This window comes from Cuculus canorus, chromosome 25, assembly GCF_017976375.1.
Source record: "Cuculus canorus isolate bCucCan1 chromosome 25, bCucCan1.pri, whole genome shotgun sequence".
Classification (NCBI taxonomy): domain Eukaryota; kingdom Metazoa; phylum Chordata; class Aves; order Cuculiformes; family Cuculidae; genus Cuculus; species Cuculus canorus.
Genome location: NC_071425.1, coordinates 1932658 through 1960583, shown reverse-complemented (window position 1 = coordinate 1960583; position 27926 = coordinate 1932658). Strand labels below are relative to the sequence as shown.

The window sequence follows — 27926 nt, the reverse complement described above, 5'->3', positions numbered from 1 at the left end:
AGCCGGTAAACCCGGAGCAGCTGTCGTTGTTCAGCCACAGCGTGCGGAAGAAGGCCGGGAAGGGCGGAGCCCGGTGCCACAGGCCCCGCCCACCCCCGCTCTCCCTCCTTCCCGTCCTCACGCGAGATTAACCATGGCTCGCGCGAGACTTGACTGTTCTCGCGAGATTTGGCCGCTCTCGCGAGAGCGCGGGCGCCGCCGCGGCCGGGAGCGATGGCGGCGGCCAGCGCTGTGTGAGGCCGGCGGGAGCGGTCCGGCCGCGGCTCGGACCCCGCGTCCCCGCACCCCTTCCGCCGCTCCCGGCCCCGCGTGACGCCGCGGGCAGTCCCTGCCTGCCTGCGCCATGAAGGCCGTACTTGGGGTCGCCGAGGGTGAGTGCGGCTGGAGGGCGGCCTGAGGAGGAGGTGGGGAACCGAGGCACAGGCGTCTCTGAGGCACGGGGAGCCCTGAGGAACGGGGGACTCGGAGGCCCCGAGGCACTGGCGTTTCTGGGGCACCAGTGGCCCCGAGGCACGGGGAGCTCTGAGGAACGGGGGACAAGGTGGCCCCGAGATACCGGCGTCTCCCGAGGCGGGGGGGTGTAGGGGGGCGAGGCACGGGGAGTCCTGAGGCACCGATGGCCCCAAAGCACCAGAGTCTGGGGCCGAGACATCTCCCCAAGAGGCGGCAGCGGCGGGAGGGCAGGGGTCTCGCTGCCCCTGATGAGCCTCCGGGTGTTGGTACTGGCTGCAGAGTGGTCCTGTTTGTGAGGAGAATAAAGGTGGTTATCCGTGTGAGTCATTTAATTTTGGAACGTCTTTAGCTAAATTGCCTGATACTCAGTCACTGATCCATTATCCCTCTTTTTCTCTCATCAAAGATAAAGTGTTCATGACAGCAGAACTTCCTAAAATAGAGAGAAATGAGCTTGTGGTAGATGGGAGTCTGGGATGTGAGGATGTTTTGTAAAGGCTGAGTAGGTTCCAGATTGGCAGAGATCATAAAATTGTGGAATGTCCTGGGTTGGAAAGGACCCACAAGGATCATTTGAGTCTAACTCCTGTCCCTGCACAGGACAACCGTAACATTCACACCACCTCCGCAGTCGCCCAGTGCTGCATATGGCTCTGAGGGCACCCCAGCCCTTAGGTTTCAAGCTTGCCTGAGGTTGGAGTGTGTCTGGTTGGAGTGTTTCTGGCAACTGAACCTCAACATTGGTTGAGGTTTTTTGGTGGCAGAAGGGTCTGTGAAGATCTTTGCTGTACAAGAAGTTAGAGAGCTGGAAGAGAGAACAGAGAAAGGGAATGCAAGGCACGAAGCTTAACCTCGCTTCTTTAACACCGTGATCTCTGTTCCCTGTCCCAGAGAAGCTTCATTTTAGGACCGTACCATTGCGTCTTCAAACAGTGCCCCAGTATATTCCTTTGTGCCAGAACTTAACCTGCTTGAGTCGCGTCATTCAGAGTCTATGCAGAACAGGAGCTGGGCTTATCCCTACTGGCCCACAGGCATTTTATGATCCTTCAGCTTTCTGTAGCTTGTGATCCATCCTTAACGTTTGCTTAATCTTAAGCTGTGGGTTGCAGGGATAAATCAGCAGTAAATAAGTTTTTTGAAAACCTTTAGCTTAAAGGTGGGAAGCATTTTCCTTATTACTACCAGGCTCTTTTGGTTTTTTGATTTTGATTGACAACCACTTCCAATGTTGTCTTGTTCTTTTTTCTGAATATTCCCGTCTTACAGAAACAGAGAAGCTGAATAAGATGAGCACCCTCTTAGAGAGACTTCATGCAAAGTACAACCAAAACAGGCCTTGGACAGAAACCATGAAGCTGGTCCGTCAAGTCATGGTGAGAGTCGTCAGTATTGGAGCAGGAGGGTTTCTGAAGTTTCTTTAGTAAAGACTTCGCTGTTAGGTTGTTGGATCTGTTCAAAGGGCTTTATATTTCATAGAATAGAGTCATATAAGGGTTTGGGTGGGAAGGAACCATAAACCCCATCTGGTTCCACCTGCTACCATGGGCAGGGACACCTTCCACTGGATCCGGTTGCTCCAAGTCCCATCCAACCTGGCCTTGAACCCCTCCAGGGATGGGGCAGCTGTGACTTCTCGTTCGTTCAGGCCCGGACATCCTCCTGGACCAGAGTGGTTGAGATGTGCCCATTCTCACTGTGCAGGGGAGAAAACAATGTCCATACCCATTTTGCCTGCCTTCACCTTGCCTAATTATAGTTTCCCCCTCTCCAGCCTAATTGACACGGGGCAGCTGTCAGCTCCACATGGGTCAGACTCTTGGTTTCAAGTGGTCCAGAGAAGCCCAAACCATTCTGCCGTTTGCCAGTTCAGGATAGTGTGTTTTGTAAAGTGATTTGCTTCCTGTTCAGTGATATTCAAAACTGGTCTCGGTCAAGTGTGGGTTTGAAATCTTGGTCTGTAAATGAGGAGAGGGAAGAGCAGGAAGCAGGAGAGAGCTGCATCAAAGGCTTCTGCCTGTGTTGTGGTGTTAAATGTTTGTCTGTCTCACTGTTTCTCTGTTGTCACTTGTGTAACTCTTAGCTTAAGCATATTCAGAAGTTGCTACGACTGTTTTTGGGATGAAACGTACTCTGCTTTTAATTATCTAAATAAGCCTCACTTGACTGAACAAAAGATGCAATAATTCCTTCTTACCGAGAGATACAGAAAAAGGATGTTTTTCTTCTTTCTGCCTAAGGAAAAGCGAGTTGTGATGAACTCTGGGGGTCATCAACATCTGGTGAGCTGCTTGGAGACTCTGCAGAAGGCGTTAAAAGGTTGGTACACTCTATGCATGTGCTTTACAAACTGTTTAGCAGTGATCCGCTACGGAAATGCTCTGGATTGGAGCACATGTGATGCTGCGAGTAGATGTGGGTGGGAGTGATTGGTTGCAATGAGTTTTAATGATGAAGTCTTATTTCTGGGGAAATGTCTCATTGCTTTACTGAGCCTTGTTTGTCATTCTTTCCATTCAGTATCTTCTCTGCCTGCCATGACAGATCGCTTGGAGTCTATAGCGAGGCAAAGTGGGTAGGTCTGCTCCTTTGTTTTATGGCAAAGGTTTTTCCTGTTTATCTGTACACATCATAACCTCCCTGCTGGTTTGATTGGTTTTTGTGTGCACCTCATAGCAATTTTTGTTTTGTTTTGTATGTAAGCCTTGGATCTCACCTTAGTGCCAATGGCACTGAATGTTACATCACTTCAGACATGTTCTATGTGGAAGTCCAGTTAGATCCTACAGGGCTGCTGTGTGATGTCAAGGTGGCTCACCACGGAGAGAACCCTGTGGTACGTATCGCTGACGAGGGTCAAGGTGTTTCGGGACTGCCTGTTTGGCTCCCTTTTGTTTGAGCAGAGGAAATAGCCTACAAGAAACCTGGGGGGGGACTTCGTACAAGGGCCTGTAGTGATAGGGTGAGGGGGAATGGCTTTAAATTGGAAGGGAGAAGATTTAGATTAGACATTAGGAAGAAATTCTTCACTGTGAGGATGGGGATGCACTGGAACAACGTGCCCAGGAAAGTCCTAGCTGCCCCATCCCTGGAGGGGTTCAAGGCCAGCCTGGATGGGGCTTGGAGCAGCCGGATCCAGTGGCAGGCAGTTGGAACTGGGTGGGCTTTAAGGTCCCTTCCAACCCAAACCATTCCATGATTTTTAATGATCTGCCAGACCTAGCATTAAGCCTTTGCTGCTTGTTCAAAAGGAAGGTAAACCCTTCCATGGAGTAATCTGATCGATGTGACTGTGGGACCCGTTCACTGTTGGTTTTTTTCTCACTCTCTTTCTCTGAAGTAGTTTCATGATAGGCAACACGGTTTGAGGAAGTTATCACTGTGTTTCTGACAATTCTAATTCTGGTGGAAGGAGAGGGAAAGTAATCTTATAAAACTTAGATCTGTGAATGGAAAATACTGGAACATGGGGTGCTCAAAGGAAATGGCTTTACTTCCCTTCTGCACCCATATGAGAGTTTGCACTTGCTGTTTACATTGGCCCAGCCACTCTTCAGAAAACAGACCATTTTAATACCTCTGAATAAGATCATTTTTCAACCTAAAGCTTCACAATTTTACACATTTATTTCAAATTACTTCTTTAAGAGGAAAGAATATTGCTTGACTTTGTCGCAGAGGGGTTGGTGAGCAGAACTAGAACCGTAGTAGTGCACAGTTGTGAGCATTGAGTTGCTTCTTGTGAAGAGCTGATGCTCAGAAATTTTACTGTCCTGATATTTTACAGTTGCTGTTCTGCACAAAGACTGAAATTGCTGCCTTCAACATTGATAGCATTGTATGTTCTTTGCTTTTCAGAGCTGTCCAGAATTGGTGCAACATCTGAGGTGAGCAGCAAGAGCTGTTTGTTGCATTTTCTCACAGGCTTCTCTTGCAGTAGTGATCCGATGCTATTTTATGCCTGGAAATGCAGCCTGTTTCATAACTGTTCCTTCCCCACAAAGTCTCTCTACTTCTCCAGGGGATTTTCTGGCTTCGGTTCAGACACTTCTGATTCTGGCTGCAGTGCATATCTTCAAAACCACAGCACAACGCTCATTGAAATCATTAAAACTGCATCATTTAAAGAACATATTTTGTAGCTCTCATGTAGCAAAACTCTTTTCTTAAGTGACTTAGTGTCTGTATTAATAGAATATTTTAAAGCAAAACCTTGTCTGTTACAAATCCAAATACACATTAACTTTTCCCTCTCTTCCTTTCAGAGAGAAGAATTTTGATGAGTTTTCAAAGCATCTGAGGGGGCTTGTGAACCTGTATAAGTTGCCAGGAGACAAGTAAGTCCAGAGTGTATTTAGTTACATCCACATATATAAAATTAAACGATTCTATAAACTTTTTTTCTGTGCTTAAATCTTTGTTGTGTGTGATCCTCCTGACTTCATCTCCGCAGCTTGCATGTGCACACAGTGGGTAGTTTTAATGTTAAGTGGGGGATGAAGAGTGAAGAGTTGTCGTTTCTAACTGCTTGGTCTGATGGCAAGTACTGCAGCTTGTGATCTGGATGTCTTTGCACAGTTCCTTTCAGTGTATCTTATATCGCTTTGTTGTTTGTTTTCCCTAGCAAATTTAAAACTAAGATGTACTTGGCTCTGCAGTCCTTGGAGCTGGATCTCTCAAAAATGGCAGGGATGTATTGGTAAGGACCCATTATGGTTTGTTGGTTTCTGTTATTGGTTTGCTTTCACTTAACACTGCATCTTGTGGACTGATTCTGGTTGTACCAAGTGTTGTACATCCAGGAAAAGTCACATTGGTGCCTGGATGATCTGGCATTATTGCTAAGATGTGCAATGCTGAGGCTGTGGAAGGCCTGGACTAGCAGGGAAATGAGAGACGGGTAGGTAGGTAGGTAGGAAAATTGCTTGGAGTTTTCTCAGCAATTCCTTTTTAACTGCAGACTGCAATTGAAAGAAAGTCTGGAAGGTGAAATGCTTGTAACTGGATAGGTTAGTGGTAACATGTTTTGCAGTAAGAAACGGACTGCAGAAACTATCCGTGCTCTAGAGGGTAAAGTAGTTTTTGTTTTGCCTGGGACAGTGTGGTTTAAGATCACTGTGTGACTGAGAAGTTGTTATATTGAGTTAAACTCAATATATAATAAACTCAATATAATAAGTTGTTATATTGAGCCATCAGTGGATGAATTTTGACTTCGGGTGTGACTCTGGCTTGTTACAGACTGTGATTGCCTCTCTTGCAGGCAAGCCACCAATGCAAATCCCCTCGACAAGATTCTTCACGGCAGTGTTGGCTATCTCACCCCCAGGAGCGGAGGTACCTTTGATTAACTGTTAAAGAAGCAAAGAATACAAGTGTTCAACATCCTTTTTTATGGACATCAGTTTCACGTAACTGATGCAGCAATGCAAAATGCTAATTAAACTACAAGATGATTGAATGTTTAAGTCCTACACGATCCAGAAAGCGAGCTTTTCTTTAGAAAGCAGCACGGGATAATTTTGTGGTAGAAGGCCACGTGTGCGTCTTTGAAAGCAGAGAAACAACTCTTTGAGGGGCACTGACAGCTCTGCACAGTGTGTGTTGTGTTACAGTGCAAACCTTATGTGGGTACCGGGGTCGATAATGATAGAGTTAACTCATATCATCAAGATATTCAAAAGCTTCTCTCCTACAGGTCTTCTGATGAATCTCAAGTATTATGTTTCACCCTATGATCTTTTTGAAGACGGCACTGGAGCCCCCGTTGTTCTACACGAGAACAATGGTAGGTCAACTGTGGAAGCTGGTGTCGGCTGCTGCTGCTTGGAGGAGGGAAGGAGGCAGAATTCCAGCAGTCTGGCTCCCCTCTGCTGACACGCTACGTGGAAATCTTAGATTGGCTTGCAGAGGCCACAAGTTTAATAAGCCCCTGTGTCTGCACTGGCTGTCTTCTCGAATCTCCTGGCTCTTCTGGAGTTAGAACTGAGCCGCTGCCGAGGGTGGCAGAGTGGCAGTGTGTAGACAAAGCCTTTCTCCTCAGGGTGAATCTCTTCTTTAACAGGGGATTCATTTTATAGTGGGACTACTTGTGTCTCTGCTGTTGTACTGGAGGAGTATTATTTATGTATGTACACGGATGTCTGTCTCTTGCTAAAATAAAACCGAGCACCGATTAAAATTGAGGCTGGCCTTGGGAAAGAAGGGGAAGTTGTCCAAAATAATTATTTGCTTTGCTTTGTAAAGACCATGCTACAAACTTGCAAATGCATTTGGAATATATTTTCGGAATTATGCAATTGGTCTGCATTGCAAGGGAAAAACAGAGCGTTAGGTAGCGTAACTAATTTGGCTGTGGTCCATTTAGAGGTAAAGGTGAATTATGAAAACTCTGCCTTATGGGGGAAGTAGGATATTTCCTCCAGAGTGATGCTTAATTCATAAAGATTGCTTTGGTTTTTTCATCAGCTGATGCTGTTGGGGTTTTTTTCTTGCTTCCTCTTGCAGTTCCTCGGTCCTTGGGTATGAACGTGTCGGTAACAGTTGAAGGAACCATGACTATGTACAAACTTCCGATTGCGCCGCTGATTATGGGCTCTCATCCAGTTGACAGCAAAGGGTAAGAACAAGACACCTCTGGCAGGCCTTTCCCAGCCACCTCGACGAGGTGTAACTTCTATGTTTGGTCCTCTGTTAACATCAGAGTGGGAAGATGACTGCATGAAGTCATAGCGTTATTATAAAGTACTCATGTGCTGTCTTTAAGCCAAGAAATACTTGTTTCAGACACATGACATGCTTCTGAGGAGTGTCCGAATTTTTAATCCAATATAACAACCTGCTTGTGTTGGAGCACTGAGATGGATTTCTGGTGCTCACAGGCAGAGTCGTACCCTGCAAGTAATAAGATCTGATGTTACTCCATATTTCAGAACTCCGTCTTTCTCATCGATCACCAGTGCCAACAGTGTGGACCTCCCAGCTTGTTTCTTCCTGAAATTCCCACGTCCCATTCCGGTGTCTCGAGCTTTCATTCAGAAACTTCAGAGCTGCACAGGTGGGTTCCAGATCCGTCAGACAAGACACTGCCTAGCTTTTTATTAATAAATTACTGCTCATTTGTAATGCATGCCAGGAAAGTTGCTCAAGGTTTTGTGCTGTTTCCAGTAAAACCTGGATAGGTTCCTTTTACTGGCTAGTGATGCCTGCTCTGGCCCCACTGTCTCTCTCTGGCTCCCAGGTGCTATCATTCCATGCTATCCTCTTCCCTCAGGTATCCCGTTGTTTGACACACCACCGACATTTGTGCCCTTGTACGAGCTGATCACCCAGTTTGAATTATCCAAGGAGGCTGATCCGCTGCCTTTAAACCACAATATGCATTTTTATGCAGTAAGTATGTTGTTACAACCAAGCCCTTGCACTGGTAGTTAAACAATTGAGGGTTTTTTCTTCTATTTCAGCTATCTTTCAAGTGGGTTGAGGGCAAGTGGTAGAGCATTTATTTATAGTCGAACTCTATGCTCTCTAAGTATTAAAATTCAGATACTGACATGACCACAGTGATTAGGGAAATTGGGTAATGAAAAATCCCTTGCTATTGAAGTGGAGCTGCAGGAATGACAGCAGAGGTGTGGGACTGAGCCTTCCCAGGTTCCGTCCCTTCCTCTGTAATGTGTGGCTGAGGGAATCGCATCGCTTTGGGAAAAATCATGGTTCTTAAATTTGTCAATAACAGGTCTACTTAATGTCCGAAGGCTTCCCTTTTCCCTCAGAAGCGATGCCACGCTGTATGAAACTTTTAGTGAGGACAGTGAACTCTGTTTGGCAGTGCTGCTTCTGAGGAACCAAATTCATGTTTTGCTTGTTCAGATGGGAAGGAAAAAGCCTTCATTGCTTGTCATTTTCAGCCAGAAAGGTGGCTTGGTGTTATGTGGATCTGGCTCTGCTCTTTCCTTCCCAGATGTCTGTTATTGCCATGTACCCAGCTGTAATTGGATTAAAACAGAAACTGTTTGTCAGGCTCTTCCAGGACAGCAGCACTGTTACTTTCTGAACAAAGATGCTCCTCTCCCAGATGGAAGAAGCCTTCAAGGAACTCTGATCAGTAAAATCGCCTTCCAGCACCCTGGGCGGGTTCCTCTCATCCTCAACTTGATCAGACATCAGGTGGCGTACAACACGCTGATCGGCAGCTGCGTCAAGCGAACGGTTTTAAAAGAGGGTGGGTACCACATCACAGCGTGGATGATAAGAAACCCTTGGTGATTTTTCCAGGTGTAAGAATAAGTAACGAGGCCAATGCTGCTTGCCTTCCCCACCCCTTCTGTGTGGGGGGATTGAGCTGGTGCCTCTGGTTCATCTCCTGTCTTCCGTAATTTACCAGTTCCTGTGTGTTTCAGATTCTCCTGGGATCCTGCAGTTTGAAGTTTGTCCCCTCTCTGACACCTGTTTCAGCGTGTCCTTCCAGCATCCTGTGAACGACTCCTTGGTGTGTGGTAAGTGCACTCAGTAAAAGCATGAGCACGTTCACAGGAAGGATGGCAGGGTTTTCTCCACTGTGACCAGGATTTTGACCTCTTCCAAATGCCTTCTCTCTTTTAGTGGTAATGGATGTGCAAGACTCTACTCATGTGAACTGTAAGCTGTACAAAGGGCTATCCGATGCTCTTATCTGTACAGACGATTTCATTGCCAAAGTTGTTCAAAGGTAAGCTGGATTTTTTCTTGCTGTCGTGCACTCTCAGGTTGTGTAGATGAACTCTGTGCCTGTCTCATTTGCCGTGGCAGTTTCAGAGCTGTTCTGTCTGTATGTGAACTTTGAGTTCTGTTTGTGGGTAAGTTTCCTTTCCAGTACTGAGAGTGGTCCAGGAAAGCGGGAGAGGGGCTTTCGATCAGGGAGTGCAGGGAGAGGACGAGGGGGAACGATTTTCAGCTGAAAGAGGGGAGATTGAGATGAGATCTTAGGAAGAAATATTCTCCTGTGAGGGTGGGAAGGCCCTGGCCCAAGTTGCCCAGAGCAGTGGTGGCTGCCCCATCCCTGGAGGGGTTCCAGGCCAGGTTGGATGGGGCTTGGAGCAACCGGATCCGGTGGGTGGTGTCCACCGGAAGGGGTGGAACTGAATGGGCTTTAAGCTCCCTTCTGACCCAAACCATTCTATGGTTCTATGATAGTGCTACTTTGGAAGAGAGGAAAGTTTGGAGCCCCTGTTGAAAATTCCATTCCAGTTGTTGAACTGTACCTACTTATGCTTGGGTGTGTGTCCAAGGTGCCTTACACCTTCTCCTGTAGTTGGCTGCTTTCAAAATCTTATAAGATGTGGAAGAGTTCCCCTGCAATTTGTCATTTAGCCCGGCTTTTATTGAGGCTCCAGCACCATTCAGAGAACAGCAGAACACTGGCAGTGCGTGACACACACCTCTTCAGTCAGAATAGCTGAGTTTCTCTTCAGAACATTGTAGTCTTGTCGTCCTTGAGTAGAATGTGGCATTATTGATTTTTACAGAGTGGCAGGAAATTAGGTTTGCTGGGCTTGGAAAAAGGTGTTTTCTGTTGGAGTCGGAGTAAAAACCCAGAGTGCATCCTGTGCTGTAACTACAAGATATGATCTGTCAATTATTAGAGTTAATTGATTAATTCTCCCTTTGTGATTACAAGGCAATGTGTAAAGTCTTGCGGCTGCATAAGTGTGATGTGATAAGTGTAAAGACAAGTGGGACACCAGGGCTTTTTCAGAGCCTAGAACTGTTGCTCTCAGAATTGCAGGATTGTTTAGATTGGAAAAGATCCAACAGCCTCACTGCTTGCTTTATGTCTGATGCAGTTGTTAAATGTCGTCAGTGAATGCCACTACAGGGCAGCAAAACGCACGCTGAACCCTTCTTCTTGTGCCTTGCAGGTGTATGTCTATTCCTGTCACTATGAGAGCGATCCGTAGGAAAGCAGAAACAATCCAAGCAGACACACCAGCTTTGTCCCTCATTGCGGAGACGGTAGAAGACATGGTGAAGAAAAACCTTCCTCCCGCCAGCAGCCCTGGGTACGGGATGACCACAGGCAGCAACCCCATGAGCGGCACCACCACCCCGACAAACACGTTTCCTGGGGGGCCCATCACCACTCTGTTTAACATGAGCTTAAGCATGAAGGAGAGGCACGATTCAGTGGGCCACGGCGAGGACTTCAGCAAGGTCTCTCAGAACCCGATCCTCACCAGTTTATTGCAGATCACGGGGAATGTGGGCTCTGCCATCGGCTCCAGTCCAACCCCTCCGCACCACACACCGCCACCGGTGTCCTCACCAGCAAGCAACACCAAGAACCACCCCATGCTCATGAACCTTCTCAAGGAGAATCCCCCTCAGGATTTCTCCACTCTGTATGGGAGCAGCCCTCTGGAAAGGCAGAACTCTTCCTCTGGCTCCCCTCGAATGGAAATGGGCCCTGGGGGGAATAAGCAGAAGAAAAAAAAATCCCGCGTGCCAGCCGACAAACCCAAGCATCAGACTGAGGATGATTTCCAAAGGGAGCTCTTTTCAATGGATGTGGACTCCCAGAATCCCATTTTTGATGTGAACATGACCGCAGATACCCTGGACACCCCTCACATTACTCCAGCACCCAGCCAGTGCAGCACTCCTCCCACGACGTACCCACAGCCTATACCTCACTCACAGCCCAGTATTCAGAGAATGGTTCGCCTTTCCAGTTCGGACAGCATTGGAGCCGACGTCACCGATATCCTGTCAGATATAGCAGAGGAGGCTTCCAAGCTGCCCACCACTAACGAGGACTGTCCACCTATCGGTACTCCAGTCAGAGACTCTTCCAGTTCAGGACATTCACAAAGTGCCCTCTTTGACCCAGATGTTTTCCAGACAAACAGCAGTGAGAACCCATACACAGACCCAGCGGATCTGATAGCAGATGCTGCTGTGAGCCCCAACAGTGATTCCTCTAACCATTTCTTTCCAGACGGAGTAGATTTCAATCCCGATTTGCTGAACAGTCAGAGTCAGAGCGGCTTTGGGGAGGAATACTTTGATGAGAGCAGTCAGAGCGGAGACACTGACGATTTCAAGGGCTATGCATCCCAGGCTCTAACTACTTTGGGAGTGCAAGTCTTGGGGGCGGAGGGGGGGGAAAATAAATTTAAGGGGAGCGCTCAGTCTGACACGGTCGATTTTAGTATTATTGCAGCTGCCAGCAAAGCACTGGGGTCGTCTGACATCATGGAGCATCACAGCGGGGGTCAGAGCCCTCTGCTGAACACGGGGGATTTGGGAAAAGAAAAGTCGCAGAAACGGGTAAAGGAAGGCAACGGTTCTGGAAGTAACATAGCAGGTCCCGGAATAGACGGGAAGCCAGGGAAGCGCAGCCGAACGCCGTCCAGTGATGGTAAAAGTAAAGAGAAACTTCCAAAGCGGAAGAAGCAGGAGACAGATGGGAAATCTCCTTCTCACAGTTCATCAACCAGGCCTTTCACGCCACCGGCAAGCACAGGTGGGTCCAAATCTCCTGGGAGTTCAGGCAGATCTCAGACTCCTCCGGGTGTAGCCACTCCTCCTATCCCAAAAATAACCATTCAGATCCCGAAAGGAACAGTGACTGTTGGCAAACCGTCTTCGCACGGCCAGTATACCAGTAGCGGCTCTGTCACCTCCTCCAGCAGCAAAAGCCATCATAGCCATTCTTCCTCCTCCTCCTCCTCTTCCTCCTCTTCAACCTCAGGCAAAATTAAAAGCAGCAAATCCGAAGGGTCGTCTGGCTCAAAGATGAGCAGCAGCCTCTACTCGAGCCAAGGCGGCTCAAGTTCAGGTCAGTCCAAAAGCTCAGCTCAGTCGGTGGGAAAGCCTGGATCCTCCCCCATCACCAAACACGGCCTCAGCAGCGGTTCGGGAAGTACCAAGATGAAACCTCAAGGAAAGCCATCGTCACTTATGAACCCTTCCATGAGTAAACCAAACATCTCTCCATCTCATTCTAGACCCTCAGGAGGTTCTGACAAGCTTGCTTCTCCCATGAAACCTGTCCCAGGTACTCCCCCATCATCTAAAGCAAAGTCACCTATCAGTTCAGGTTCCGGAGGCTCCCATATGTCTGGGACCGGATCAAGCTCGAGTATGAAATCATCTTCAGGAATGGGATCTTCTGGCTCTATGTCACAGAAACCACCTCCTTCATCAAATTCTTCGACAACGTCTTCATCATCCTTTTCGTCTAGTGGATCTTCCATGTCTTCATCTCAAAACCAGCATGGAAGTTCCAAAGGCAAGTCTCCAAGCAGAAACAAGAAGCCATCCCTGACTGCAGTCATAGACAAACTTAAACATGGGGTTGTCACTAGCGGGCCTGGTGGAGATGACCCGATGGATGGACAGATGGGGCCAAGTTCCAATTCCTCAAGCCATACTATGTCCTCCAAACACAACATGTCTGGAGGTGAGTTCCAGGGCAAACGTGATAAGAGTGACAAAGAGAAATCTAAAGTCTCTGTTTCTGGAGGGTCTGTTGACTCTTCCAAGAAGAACCCGGATTCCAAAAATGTCGGAAGCACTGGAGTGGCCAAAATTATCATCAGCAAACATGACGGTGGTTCCCCTAGCATTAAAGCCAAAGTAACCTTGCAGAAGCCTGGGGAAGGAGGTGGGGAGAGCCTAAGGCCTCAGATGGCTTCTTCTAAAAGCTACGGGTCCCCTCTAATCAGTGGATCCACTCCCAAACACGAACGCTGCTCCCCCAGCCACAGCAAGTCCCCAGCATACACTCCCCAAAACATAGACAGCGAGAGCGAGTCGGGCTCCTCCATAGCAGAGAAATCCTATCAGAACAGCCCCAGCTCCGACGACGGCATTAGGCCTTTGCCTGAATACAGTGCAGAAAAACACAAAAAGCACAAAAAAGAGAAGAAAAAAGTGAAAGACAAAGACCGGGACAGAGATCGGGATCGGGATAAAGACAGAGACAAGAAGAAATCTCATGGCATGAAGCCAGAGAGTTGGTCCAAGTCCCCCATTTCAGCGGACCAGTCTCTCTCCATGACGAGCAGCGCCATCCTCTCAGCTGAGCGGCCGTCCCGGGCCAGTCCTGAGTTTTTGATCGGGGAAGAAGATGATGATCTTATGGATGTTGCTTTAATTGGCAATTAATTTTCTGAGTGGCTTTAAAAGGTGAGCTCTCTGGAGGACCTGTGGGTTCTGGGTATCAAAAGAAAGGAACCATTGCTTGCAAAACTGCCATACTGATTTTACGGGATGTATTTGAAGAGGACAAAAAGTATTTCCATGGATCTCCAAAGTCTGAATGGGAAGTGTGAGGCCAGCAGCTCCTGCAGCAAGCCAGGTTGTTGCCGGTGGCCTTCCTCCTATGGCACTTCCACTCAGTCTTAATCAAGTATTAATGGCCCCATTAGAGTTAATGGGTGTAAAGCTTGGGAAGGGGGTGAGAGTGCGGGGGCAGCCCCAGACGCAGGCTGTCCTGGGAGAATCCGAGCTCCTCTGCCCCTCTTCCCATCCAGAATAAGTTGCTTTTTTTTTTTTTTTTGGAAGTTTTAAACTAAATTTTAGGGTATGTTTGAGGGTTGGGTTTTATTCTTTTTAAGGCTGGAAGAAATAAGGTTGGAAGAAAGAAAAAAAAGGGGTTTGACTTATTTTTGTGGCATTTCTTCACTCGCCACCTGATTCAGTGCAGAGCTGAGCAACTTCATCTTCCTTTGATCCAAGCTGCTCTGCAGGATGGGCACCGGCTTCTGCTGGATGGCAGCATCACGTTCCAGGTTGCAGCGATGAAGGATTCTGTCTCGGGTTTAACTTCCCTTTCCTTTTAGCTATTTATTTATGTCTGAATGCCTTGTGCTCCTTGTTTTCACACAATCTCCGTTTTAATTGTGTGATGCAGAGCCCAGAGGGAGTTGGGGATTTGGGCAGCTCTGTGCACGTGCAGCCGCTATAGCCATTGGTGCCATTGGAGAAATTCTGGCAGGCGGTGGAGCGAATCTAACCAGCAAAGGGGCTCTGTGGTTGTTATCTGAGCATCACTTCCCTGTAAACCTGGTAAACTGGGCATCCCCAGGATCCCCTGATGTCGGTGAATTGATGGACTGCGAGCTGCACACATCCTGGTCCTGTGAACGCTTCGGAGCTGTGTTTAACTCACCCGCTGCGGATGGTTTCATTCATGTCGATGGAGGAGCCAGTATGTGTTCACGGGTGAAAATGGGCCGGCTGTTTGCGATCCACCGAAGCTCGGCGGGTTTTTTGCTTTGGATCTTGCTTTTTTAGCTTGCAGCGCTCCTCTTGGAGAGCTACTTGGATAACACACAGGAGCATTCCCTCCTCCCAGGAGGTGTGAGCGTGGCCAGCCCCGTCCTGGTGTTAGCAGCAACACTGCTGGAAGAACAGACCCCGACCTGGATGGGAGCTGCAGCAGGAGCAGGGATTTCCTTAAGAGATGGATTTTCCTCTTTGGGCTGGAATTAGGAGCATGACTCAGGCATCCTCTGTGGTCTTATCTTGTGATCCCTGAAAGGAAAAGAGACTCAGGAGAGTGGTTTATTTTTAAAAGCAGTTCAGTCTGATTCACTGGAGAGGAATGTGGGAAATCAAGAGTTCTGAAAACACATCTGAATGATGTACTGGGTAGAAAATTCTTCCCCCCGGTGGACTTTGCTCTTGATCTCTGGAGGCCAGGATTTTCCCTGTGAGAATGGGGTTATCTTTGGCACTTGGGGATGCAGCCTGAAAAGATGTCAAGGGTTTCTGTTTGTTTTAAACCTTAGAGATTCCCAATTCTGCTTCGCTCTGATCCCAGGCAAGCTGTTTCTTTTCCAACTCATTCAAAGCTGTAGCAAAGCTGGTCTCTTTTCAATGGGATGGCAACGATTTGATTAACTGTAGGGATTTTTCACCTTTTCCTGCTGCTTTCACCTTAATTCCAGGATTCCTGCAGAACATGGGAGCCATGAATGTCCCCAGAGACCCTCAGCTCTTGAGAGCTCATGCTTCTTGGGCTTCCCACCATATATCCTTTGCCCCTCATGGTCCACAGTTTCCTCCTCCCCAAAGCTCCCATCTTTATCTGCCAAAGTGCTGGGAAAGCAGTAAATGAAGTCAAAACCTGGAGAAAATGACGTTATCTTGTGCAGTATTGGAGCTGTGGGATGGGGGGAGTCTGAAGGCGATGTGGGAGACAACGCCAGAGGGATTTACCCTGAGACTCTGCTGCAGCAGCTGCACCCTGGAGCAATCCTGCAGTTGTCATCACTTTTCCCTTCGTGGTTTTAAGTTGTTGTGGGTTACAAAAGCCCCTTCATCCTTTCTGGATGTGTGAAAAGGAGCACTCGGCGAGGTGGGCCAAGGCTGGGGGTTTTATGGGATGGATTGCTGGACTTGCCATTGGTCAGAGTCGATGTGAGGCACGGTGAAAGCCAGACAGGAACACTATTCAGCTCCATCATTGACACAGTTCCTTCTCCACTCATCCAAAACCAAAGTGCAATATCCTAAACTTCTCCTGCGGAAGGTGGGAATCACCGTCCCCTGCAGAAACATAGGGAACGTCTCCTTTCATCCCTACTACCACAAGGGGTGCGAGTCCCACGCCCCATTCAGAGCTTTTTTGCCCCATTTCAGTACCCTATGCCATACCCAATAGGTGGGGGGCAGCTCTGCCGGCGCGATGGAAGGCGAAGTGCCTGCTAGCGCAGCCAAAATGCTCTATATCTACTGGAGAAGAGAAGGCTCTGAGGAGACCTTATAGCAACTTTCCAGCACCTGAAGGGGCTACAAGAAAGCTGGGGAAGGGCTGTTCACAAAGGCTTGGAGTGACAGGACGAGGGGCAATGGGGATAAACTGGAGAGGGGCAGATTTTAGCTAGACAGAAGGAAGAATTTCTTCACTAAGGGAGCAGTGAGGCCCTGGAACAGATTGCCCTGGGAGGTTGTGGCTGCCCCATCCCTGGAGGGGTTCAAGGCCAGGTTGGATGAGGCTTGGGCATCTGATCCAGTGGGAGGTGTCCCTGCCCATGGCACGGGGTGGAACTGGATAATCTTTAAGGACCACAGAGATGATCTGAAGGCTGGAGGACCTCCTGTATGAGAACAGGCTGAGAGTTGGAGTTGTTCAGCCTGGAGAAGAGAACGCTCCAGGAAGACCTTAGAACAGCTTCCAGGACTGAAAGGGGCTCCAGGAAAGCTGGGGAGGGGCTCTGGATCAGGAAGGGCAGGAATAGGACAAGAGGGAATGGTTTGGAGCTGCAAGAGGGGAGATTGAGATGAGATCTCAGGGAGAAATGTTCTCCTGTGAGGGTGGGGAGGCCCTGGAACAGGTTGCCCAGGGAGGTTGTGGCTGCCCCATCCCTGAAGGGTTTCCAGGCCAGGTTGGATGGGGCTTGGAACCCCTGATCCAGTGGGAGGTGTCCCTGCCATGGGCAGTGTGGAACTGGATAATCTTTAAGGAACCTTCCAACTCAAACTATTCTATGATTCTATGAAATGTTTTATTTTATAAAGTATTTTTGCTTATTCTTGACAATTCTCCGGCGTCTTTCAGTATTGGATAAATACGAGGTGCCAGGAAAAGGGACAGCCAAGCCCTTTGCTCTCGGGTAGCGACGTGGAGATGAAAGAAAACCAAGTTTTTTTCCCAAGCGGCAGAGATGGAAATGATGAAAATTCCTTGGAATTGGGGTGGGTTTTTCTTTTTTTGTAAGGAACCCCGCGGGGGTCCGGAGCCTTTCAGGGCTGGCTTTGACTGCCACGCTAATAAACCCCTTCGGTACCAGTCTGGGCTGTGTGGGACCGGGAGGCTCCGCCACGCTTGATTTTCCCGCGCGGATGACGTCACGGCGGCGCGGGGCCGCGATTGGCTGAGCCGCTCAGCACCCGGAAGTGAGTGGAGAAACCGGGGGGGGGGGGGGAGGGGGGGCGCGTTCCCCCCCCCCCAGTCCATCCCGGGATATTTGGAGGGGGTGGGACGGGATGGGACACAGCTTTTGAACCCTCTCCCCTACACGATCGCACCGGGGGCTGGGGGGGTGCGGTCCCGGTGTCGTGTGTGTGTCTCAGCGCTGGTCTCGGTGTACCCCCACCCGGTGTTCACCCCCCCTCGGTGTACCCCCCTCACCCGATGTTCACCCCCACCTCGGTGTATCCCCCCCCCGGTGTACCCCCCTCTCCCCCCGATGTCACTCGTCCCTCCCGGTGTCCCCCCCTCCTCTTCTTTTGTCCCCGCCACCCCCGGTGTGTCGTTTTCCCCCCCCCTGTTCGCGGTGCCCCCCCCCCTTCCCGGTGTCCCCCCCTTCTTCCCCGTGTTCCCCCCCCCCCCCCGGTGTCTGTTCCTCCGCTCCAGTTTCGGTGTCGTCTGTGTCGCCCCCCCCCCCCCCCCTTCTTTTGTCCTCCGGTGTGTCGTGTCCCCCTGTTCCTTTCCCCCCCGCCTTCCCGGTGTCCCCCCTTCCTCCCCGTGTCCCACTCCTCCCTCCCGCCCCGGTGTCTGTCCCTCTGCTCCGGTCCCGGTGTACCCTCCCCCTTCTTGGAGCCCCCCCCCCAGCCCGGGCGTGTCCCCCCATTCCTCCGCACTGCCCAAGTGTCTTTCCTTCTTCCCCCCCGTGTCTTTCCCCCCGGGGAGGGGGGGTGCCCCCCACCCCCGGTGTGTCCCCCCCTCTCCCTGTCCCCCTCCCGGTCCGAGTGTCCCCCCCGTCTCGTCCCTTCCCCTAGACCCGGTGTCCCCCTCCCCCGTCCTGCCCCCGCGGTCCCAGTGTCTGTGTACCCCTCCCGACCCCCCCACGGTCCTAGTGTCCCCCTTCCTCTCCCAGTGTCCCCCCTTCTCCCGGTGTCCCCGCCCCCCCCCGTTCCCCCCACCCGCGGCCAATAAGCGCTCTCGTTGCTGGCAGGTGCCGAGTGTTTTTGTTTTGGGTTGAAGTTGAGGCCGGAGGCGGCGGCGGAGCCCGAGGAGCCCCTGTCCCCCCCTTTCCCCCCCTCCCCGCCTGCCTTCATCCCCCCCCACCGCCTCCTTCTCCTCCTCCTGTCCCCCCCCGGCGGCCCCGCCATGCGCAGGGAGATGAACGGGGTCACCAAGAGCCGCTTTGAGGTGAGGAGAGGGACGAGGGGGGGGATGCCCGGCCCCCCCCGGCTGGGGGACAGGGAAACCTCCCCAATCCCCCCGCAACGAGGGGCTGGGGGGGCAAAGGGGGGGCTGTGTGAGTGAGGGGGGCTTTGGGGGGAGCCCTGCAGGGAGGGGAGATAAAGAGGAGGGCTTTGGGGGGAGTTCTGCAGAAAGGGGGGAGATAAAGAGGAGGGCTTTGGGGGGAGCTCTGCAGAAAGGGGGGATTGGGGGGGCTTTGGGGGGAGCTCTGCAGAAAGGGGGGAGATAAAGAGGGAGACTTTGGGGGGAGCCCTGCAGAAAGGGGGGAGATAAAGAGGAGGGCTTTGGGGGGAGCCCTGCAGAAAGGGGGGATTGGGGGGGCTTTGGGGGGAGCCCTGCAGAAAGGGGGGAGATAAGGGATGGGGGTTTTGGAGGGAGCCCTGCAGAAAGGGGGGAGATAAGGGGGGGGGTTTGGAAGGCCCTGCAGAAAGGGGGGGATTGAGGGGGGGCTTTGGAAGGAGCCCTGCAGAAAGGGGGGAGATAAGGGGGGAGATAAGGGGAGGGGTTGGAGGGAGCCCTGCAGAAAGGGCGGGATTGAGGGGGGGCTTTGGAAGGAGCCCTGCAGAAAGGGGGGAGATAAGGGGGGAGATAATGGGGGGGGGGTTGGAGGGAGCCCTGCAGAAAGGAGGGGCAATTGAGGGCTGTGTGAATGGGGTCAGGGGGCTTTGGGGGAGACCTGCAGAAAGGGAGGGACTTAGGGGGGCATTGGGGTGACCTGCAGAGAGGGGGGGCAAGGGGGTCTGCGTGAGTGGGGGGGGGTAGTGTTGGGGGAGTCTTGCAGAGAGGGAGAGCTTGAGCCCTCACAGAGGGACCCCTGCAGAGAGGGGGGGGTCTGACTTGGGGGGGGATGTTGGGGTGGAACCCCACTCTGGCAAACACTCATATCATCCCTGGGACTGGGGGGACTTGGGGGGGGGGCTCTGTGAGTGGGGTAGGGTGGCTTGGGGAGGGGGGAAGCCTTGCACCAGGGAGGGGCTTGGGGGTGAAGAGAGCCCTGCAGATGGTGTTGGGGGGCACTGGGGGCTCCTGACCCTTGGGGGGAGTGTTTTGGGGTGAGTCCCCCCCACCCTAGGAACCAGCTCAGGGGGAGGCCTGCACAGGATGTAGGGGGTCTCTGACATTGAGGGGGGGTGGTTTGGAGTGAGCTCCTCCCTCCGCAGCATCTGCTTATTGTGGCCCTTGAGCTTGGGGGGGGGTTTGGGGGTGCTGTAGAGGGGGTCGATGGGGTGCTCTGACCCACAGCGTAGGGGGTGTGTTGAGGTGAGACTCCCCCACCCCATCCCAACCACCACTCATCATGGAGTGGGGGGGTGAGTGGGGCAGGGGGGAGCCCGGGGGTGTGTGTGTGTGTGTGATGGGGGGGGCTCTGCCCCACATTTTGGGGGGGGTATTGTGGTGAACCTCCTCTCCCCACCCCATTTGGGGGGCTCAGATATAAACTTCCATAGGGGTGCATAGGGGGGGTGGGGGGGAGAGCTGCCAACGTGTTGCTGCGGAGTTGCCGATGGACCAAGGGGATGGGAAAGGGAGCCTGGAAAACTACGGGGAGGGGGGGAGAGTGGTCCCGGTGCATCTTTTTGGGGTGATAACCAGGAAAAATGTGATTTGGGGGAGGCGAAGGCCGGAGGAGACCGAAGGAGCAGAGGGGAAAACAATAAGATCTATTCAAAGCCCATGGCACAAAGCGGGGTTTGGAGCCAGAGCTGCTGCATTGTTGTGGCAGCCTCTTCCCGGGGCGCGGGATTTGCCCCCCATCGCGGCTGCCCCCGGAGGATGGAAATAGCCCCCCTGTCCCCCTTCTTGTTTCCCCCATTCTGGTTGTGTTGGAGGACGACGCGGGAGGAAAAGAGCCCGGAACGGTAAGGCTGTGGCTGCGTCCCCCCTCGTCACGGAGAGAGGACGGGAATGCTGTCAGGGGAAACCACTGGTTAATGGCAACGGGAAGAGTGGCAGCTTCCATAAGGAACAGCATGGAATTCCGCAGGAAACTGGCCCTGAGGCTGAGAAAGGTGCAGAAAAACAAGTGGGTTGGTGATATTGCCCGTGAAGTGATTTTTTTTCCTTCCTTCCTTCCTCTTCTCAAATCCCTCTCGGCCGCCGGAGCCGCGGCTCTTCGGGTTAACTGACGTTCCCAGAGCGGTGGTTGATGCCAGGAACCGCCTTACCTCGGGATGGCGAGGGCTGAGGGGGGCCCCCCGCTGCCTCCTGCCTTCTCGGGGGGCAAAACCCTCTTGATTCCGAGTCGTGACTCGCGTATATCGTATCTGCTTCGGGCTTTGAATAAGGAGCGAATAACGAGGGGGAGTTTGGCTTTTTCAGCCTGGGTTTATTGTCTCTCCTTAAAGCCGCGTAAACTGATTGGGGAACTGTTGTCGTTGGGTGATCCTAAAATCCAACCTGGATGGGCTTTAATAATTATTTCTTCTTATTATAGGAATAAAAGATGGGTTGAGGTTCTTAAATCTGCTTTGGATTGCTGGTGGAAAGCACATAAAGAGCATCGAACTGAGCCGAGGGGCTCAGACCTCAAAGCTTGTGCTTTATCCAGGGTGGTTGGTTTTCCTCTTCGGTCTCTTCTTGATGCGTTTTTTTTCCCGAGAGGGTTTTTTAATCGCTTACAGAGCAAAGTGAGAAATGAAAACCACACTGGTAGTCGCCTTCGGGGCGGGGGGGGGACGTCTCGTACGGCGCAACGACCTTTTCTGCTTACTCGGCCTTTGTCTTGAAATCCCAGAGTTTGTTCCAAGATATCGGGAGAGCTTTCGGTCAGGGTTGTGCCAAACTGAGATTAACTCAGCTCCGACGGGGGTGGAGGGGGGGGGGAAGAGCTTTGTTTGCTTTGCTTTGGGTGTTGTTTTTGTATTTTTTTTTGCTGGAATTGCGCGTTATTTTCTTTCGACGGTGAAAAATAGACAAGCGGAAAATAAGTAAAATGCTCAAAAAGGGCTAAATTGGGGTGGGTTTTACGCTGTATTTGTAGAGGAAGAGCAAATGCGTTGTGTGAAGGCTGACTTTGAGCTGCAAGAAGGGCCTTTAACCACGAGCCTGTTTCTGGGATGTCTTTTGGTTACTAAATCGAGGGTATGGTTTATTATCCTTTGCATCGGTTATCTCTGACCCACTCACCTATATATCCTGCCAGAGCCGCCTTTGGAACTCTCTTCCTTTAAATACATGGGGTTCTAATGAGGCGTTTTGGTCTGAAAAGCTGAAATATTAACGTGTTCACCTATAAACGGGTTTATTTTTCAGTGGGGGGTAGGAATTCAGCTGTGCTTTAGAGAAAAGAGCTTGTCATCTTCCTGCTGTACAGGAACGTGTTGGCTGGCAGGAACGAGCCGTATGGTGGGGCAGAAATCGCTTGATCCAGAGTCATAACTGATTTATATCGTGGTTTGGGCTTTAAGTGAATATCAAGGGGGAGTTTGAGGTTTTCAAGCTTGGTTTATTGGCTCTTGTTAAGCCGCATAAACTGATTTGTGAACTAGTATTGCCAGGTGAGTCTTAAAATCCAATCTAGGTGGGCTTTAATAATCATTTCTTTTGACTGTAGGAATAAAAGATGGGCTGAGGTTCTTAAATCTGACTTGGATCCGGGATCTAGGGGGAGGGATATGTAAGTCAGTCCTTCCAGGAGGGATGGAACTCTCTTGTAAGTGAAAGAATGAACTCCGGCGTGCCCAGCTGAATGTCTTCTAAATCAGGTCCCTTACAGGAGGTGTGGCCACCGCAGAGAAAATAACCACTTGCCATAGCAAAGCAGACAAAAAGGGAAAACATTACCCAGATTGACTCTTAATTTTCTGTGGTGTGAGTTTAATATGGAACGTGCCTCGACGGATCACGGTCCTGGTTGGTACTTGGGGTTTCTCTGCTGCCTCTCGTACCCGATATGTGATGCCTACATATGTGATGCATACATATCACCCGATATGTGATGAGCTACAGCCAAATAGGAGCAAAGAGGAGGGGATGTCGTCTCCTGATTGACCGGTGCCTTGCTCTTGAAGAGCCTCTTTGCCTTCCCAGGGCACTGGTTCTTATTCCTTAGAATCACAGAATGGTTTGGGTTGGAAGGGACCTCAAAGTCCATCCAGTCCCACCCCTGCCATGGATCCAACACCTCCCACTGGATCAGGGGCTCCAAGCCCCATCCAACCTGGCCTGGAACCCCTCCAGGGATGGGGCAGCCACAACCTCCCTGGGCAACCTGTTCCAGAGCCTCACTGCCCTCACAGGAGAACATTTCTCCCTGAGATCTTGTCTCAATCTCCCCTCTTGCAGCTCCAAACCATTCCCTCTTGCCCTGTGCCTGCCCTTCCTGATCCAGAGCCCCTCCCCAGCTTTCCTGGAGCCCCTTTCAGTCCTGGAAGCTGCTCTAAGGTCTGCCTGGAGCCTTCTCTTCTCCAGGCTGAACAACCCCAACTCCCAGCCTGTCCTCGTACAGGAGGTGCTTCAGCCCTTGGATCATCTCCGTGGCCTCCTCTGGCCTCGCTCCAACAGCTCCATGTCCTTCCTGTGCTGAGGACTCCAGAGCTGAATCTTCTTCCTTCTTCCTCTGCAAGGAGTTGTGCTTGCGAGTTGGTCAACCGTGGAAACGTTGGCTCTGGCGAGCAGTAATTCCAGCAGGAAATATCAATGGAGATACCAGAAAACCTGTATTTCCTCCCCATCCCTTGGCGACACTTGAGCAGTGAGGAATGTTGGGGCAGCACCCACCAATAAGGATTCATCCCTCGTTCAGGCTGAGCTATGGGAAGAGCCGTGTGTTGTGTTGGGCGGTTGATATGGCAGCGGCGAGCGGGGTGAACGCCTCCTCTGTGCTGGAGCCGGAATTCCCATGGTGAATTTCTTCACCATGAAGGTGGTGAGGCTCTGGCCCAGGTTGCCCAGAGCAGTGGTGGTGCCCCATCCCTGGAGAGGTTCCAGGCCAGGTTGGATGGGACTTGGAGCCCCTGATCCAGTGGGAGGTGTCCATGCCCATGGCAGTGGGGTGGAACTGGATGATCTTTAAGGTCCCTTCCAACCCAAACTATTCTATGATTCCTCACAGGGGTTTGGCTTGGAGCTGTCGTCGGAGCAGCTGCTGCTCAGGGACGATGTGTATTCCCAGGGAGAGGGACCTGCCTGCCTGGGCTGTGTCCGACTGGCATCGCGGCTGGCGTAACAGGAAAGGGAGTCGGAGAGCCTGTATGCGCGGGCAGGTCTCGGTTTGTGTTGGATACCATTATTAATTGGAGCCTGAGAGAGATCAGGTAATTATTGTTTTCGCTGCTGGGTACCGTGCTCTGTGTTTCACTTGACTCATGCCATTATGAAAGTCAACCAGTGAGGGCTGTAGCCTTATTGATACCGTAGGAAACCTTTCCCTGCACGGCTGTGGACTTTGTGTGACTGGATTGGCTGATCCATCAGCTCCGCTTTCAGACCAACTGTCCTTTTATGTGTGGCAAACTCGCCCAGTGCCCTTCCCACCTCGTCTCGGGGAGGGTTTTTGAGACCCCATCTGCTGATTATACATTTATAAGAGTATATTATATATTTATAAGAGTATATAAGAGTATATTATTATAAGAGTATACACCAATAGTACCGTCCTCGTCAGTTGTATGAGAGCTGAACACCACCCAGCAGTGAAAAAAACCTCATTTGTAGTAATGCAGAACTGTCAGCTCTGGAAAGGGGAAGAGCTGTAAGAAATTTGTTTCTCAAAGCAGCTTGTTTGAACGGTACCGAGCCTTGGGTTGGACGTGGAGAGCTAGAGTCGCTGAAAATATCCGTAGAATCATAGAATCACAGGTTGGTTTGGGTTGGAAGGGACCTCAAAGCCCATCCATTTCCACCCCCTGCCATGGGCAAGGACACCTCCCACTGGATCAGGGGCTCCAAGCCCCATCCAACCTGGCCTTGAACCCCTCCAGGGATGGGGCAGCCACCACTGCTCTGGGCAACCTGGGTCAGGGCCTCCCCACCCTCACAGGAGAACATTTCTCCCTAAAATCTCATCTCAATCTCCCCTCTTTCAGCTCAGAACCGTTCCCATTTATCCCCTCCCTGCATTCCCTGATCCAGAGCCTCGCCAGCTTTCCTGGAGCCCCTTTTCAGGCTGCTCTAAGGTCTCCTTGGAACCTTCTCTTCTCCAGGCTGAACAACCCCAACTCTCTCAGCCTGTTCTCATACAGGAGGTGCCTCAGCCCTCGCGTCATCTCCGTGTCCTCCTCTGGCCTCGCTCCAACAGCTCCATGTCCTTCCTGTGCTATTTATTGAAGTGTGTCCCTGGTTTGGGGTTTGGTTTTCCCCTAAATCCATGCAAAGGGTGTTTGCACTAAACCGCTGCCCTGCTAAAATAGCTTCTAAAAAGGAAATAAAACCCCAGTGGGTGTTTAACAGCGCTGTCCCCACCATAGACTTTGTCCACAGGAAGTCAGGAAGTCCTCGTCTTATTTATACTCTCCTCCTGTGTTGGTCTCAGCTGTTGTTTTCACGGGCAGTGGTGTTTATTTAAAACCTCAGAGGGCGTGTGCGAGAAAGTAGCATCATTTTAAGTCAAATATCTGTAATAGGTCATAAAATACCCCCATGACCGCTCGCTGGATGTTGAGGTTTTTAATGGAGCTAAAAAAAGGAGAAGCCCAACCCAGCTTTGATGACAGCACGCGTGGGGTGTTCTCTCCTCGCTGCCCGCCCGCGTCTCTTTTACGCACAATCCCAGCTCCTCTGACCTCTCCTGTTCTGGGATGTGCAGCTATCGCTGATGCTTTTGGAAGGGTTTTTCTCATCCAAGACCAAATACAACTTCTGGTAAAGGCAAAGCCGATGAAGTGGAGTCTTCTGGGCGGTGTCAAGCTCTTCCCTGTGGAACCGCTGGGATGCGCATCTCCTGTGGCAGCTGGGAGAAGTCGGGTGACTGAAATGCCGAGGGTGGCAAGTGCTGCTTGTGTCTTAAATTGCAATTAAAAGCTCCCTGTGTTCGCTTTTAAGGTGTAGTTGTGGGATGTGTTCTTTGTGGAAAACTTTTGGAGCCAAGCCTAGGAGAGAAGAACAAACCCGATGAACAAAAAGGAGCACGTGGACCTTCTGACAGCGGGTTCTCATCCTTAAAAAACACCTATAGTGGTGCTTGCAGTTGAAATAGTGTTTCTTAAATCAGAAATAGTCATCCAGTATCTCACCTGCACGTCTGACTTTGAAGTTTTACTTCTCGAACGCAACAACACGACCTTGTGTATTTGCACAGAAATCACCTGAGGACTTTCTCCTCCGTGGCGGTTCCTGCGTTACACGGCGACGTCAGAGGTGCTGATGGTGCTTTGTCACAGGTTTGATTTTTTTGGTCGGGCTTATCGATCATTTGTTCACCCTCATGCTTTCAGCATTGCTGATTCAAAAAAATGAGGAGGAGAAGGTGATGTATTTGGGTTTGTTACTGAAGAGCATTAGGCTGCACAGAGGAGCTGGAGCACCTCCTGTACGAGGACGGGCTGAGAGAGTTGGGGTTGTTCAGCCTGGAGAAGAGAAGACTCCGAGGAGACCTTAGAATGACCTTCCAGTACCTGAAGGGGCTCCAAGAAAGCTGAGGAGGGGCTATCACAAAGGCTCGTGGGGATAGGATGAGGGGGAATGGGGATAAACTGGAGAGGGGCAGATTTAGACTGGACAGAAGGAGGAATTTCTTCACTGAGGGTGTTGAGGCACTGGAATAATTTGCCCAGGGAAGTTGTGGCTGCCCCATCCCTGGAGGCCAGGTTGGATGGGGCTTGGAGCCCCTGATCCAGTGGGAGGTGTCCCTACCCATGGCAGGGGTGGAACTGGATGGGCTTTGATGTCCCTTCCAACCCAAACTATTCAACGCTTCTATGATCGTTACCCTGTCCAGCAGAAATGAAGGCTTTTCCAAAGCAACAGACAGCTGAGGAAGAAGCCATCCCACAGTGTCCATTGAGTCAATCGCCCATTGAGCTGTTTTTAGGACTATTTAAGCCTATAGGAAGCCTTTTTGGCCATGGTCTCCTCCGTCTTGGTTGTGCTTTGTCACTCTTGGGTGTGAGCAGAGGCCGACCGGGTGAATTGGTGCAGGAGATCACTGCTCTGACTGCCACAACCGCTGCCGGAGGATGCCGGAGCATCGCGACTGCTGACGATGGAGCTCGTCACAGCAGCGGCTTTGTTTGACAGCCAGCGATTTTCCTTGGAGATTTAACACAGATTAAACTGGATGGGGAGGTTTTAAAAAGAGAAGTCCTTGTGTAACTGAAGGCTGGAAGGAAAATCCACCCGATCCAAACTGCTTGTGGATGGAGACAGCTTCATGCTTTGTATCATCTCCTCCGAAGAACCTTGGATCTCACCGTCATTGCCATGTGATGGATCTTTACAGCATCATTTTTAACTCACTTCCAGTTCTGGTCACTTGAATTCCCGCTTCCCTAAATTCTGTGCTGCGAAGGTGCCCTCCAAACCAAACTTTGATGCCTGGAGTCCACGTTTCACTTGTTGGAGCCCCGTAAGAGCGGTAGAATTCATTTTCCAGAAGGGGTGGAACTAGAGGTGAGGTGTTTGAGTGTGGTGACAGCGTTCAAGAAGTCACTTCAGAGCTTCACGGTGCTTCTCCAAAGGAATTACAGGATGAATTCCCTGTTTCTCTTGATTTCTCTTTTGAGATTGGAGGCTGTGAGCTGGGTTTGGCGTGTGTCTTCTCATGTTTCAACATCTCTGTGCTGGGCTGGTTCATCTCCCTGCTAAAAGTGGGATAAATGCTACCAGGAATATAGGTTTTTGGATGTAAGCCAGCGCTGGAAAGCTGGAGAACACCTCACGGGGCACCTCTGCCGCGTCAGGGTTTAAACTCTTTGAGTAAATCGGCACAGATGTTTCATTTCTTTCACTTCAGAACAGCAAAAGACTCTTTGATAGCACTGAGGGTAAATCTGTCTCGATGACACAGATTGGGTGGGGATGTAAAGTGACAAAACACACCGGCTACGTCTCTAATCCTTCATTTATGGTGGCAACTGCTGATTCCCCACCTTTCCGACCTTAAAAACAGTTTCCAGAACGCCTTATTTGCTCTTTAATAATTACAGCTTGGTTGTAGTCGCTCGGTGCCCTGTGGTTGTGGAGGGTCTGGTCAGTGTTTGTGGGCAAAGGACTATGAGCTCTAGACCTCAACAACAGCTTCATCCTCAACACATGGTTAACTTTGTCTTTTGTCTTTGGAATTTAATTTGTCTTTGGAATATTTTAGAATTATAATATTTCCTAATATTTCATAGATTTTTAAGAGGCGGCGTGTGGGTTTCATTCTGTCCCGTGGATTTTGCATGAAGTTTGCTTG

General features: G+C 50.7%; 2 protein-coding genes across 5 annotated transcripts in view; both read left to right on the top strand.

Annotated features, from left to right (window-relative positions):
- The first annotated feature begins 201 nt into the window (after positions 1 to 201).
- Positions 202 to 17135, top strand: MED1 (mediator complex subunit 1). The gene is made up of 17 exons (XM_054088063.1): positions 202 to 371; positions 1723 to 1829; positions 2694 to 2772; positions 2974 to 3028; positions 3157 to 3289; positions 4312 to 4340; positions 4719 to 4790; positions 5078 to 5152; positions 5717 to 5790; positions 6152 to 6241; positions 6961 to 7072; positions 7386 to 7510; positions 7727 to 7845; positions 8476 to 8677; positions 8856 to 8951; positions 9058 to 9163; positions 10353 to 17135. The coding sequence occupies exons 1-17, from the start codon at positions 344 to 346 to the stop codon at positions 13600 to 13602; spliced, it is 4752 nt and encodes a 1583-aa protein (XP_053944038.1). The 5' UTR covers positions 202 to 343; the 3' UTR covers positions 13603 to 17135.
- Positions 17136 to 18427: 1292 nt separating this feature from the next.
- The window catches only part of FBXL20 (F-box and leucine rich repeat protein 20), a 45187-nt gene continuing 35688 nt past the window's right edge, over positions 18428 to 27926 (top strand). The window contains exon 1 of one of the 4 annotated variants that reach the window (XM_054088223.1): positions 18428 to 18538. In XM_054088223.1, the coding sequence (XP_053944198.1) occupies positions 18497 to 18538 (42 nt within the window). In that variant the 5' untranslated portion in view covers positions 18428 to 18496. Of the gene's footprint in view, positions 18539 to 20526; positions 20616 to 23685; positions 23848 to 27926 lie in introns of those variants that run through there. The other 3 variants (XM_054088222.1, XM_054088224.1, XM_054088225.1) reach the window with 3 other exon arrangements.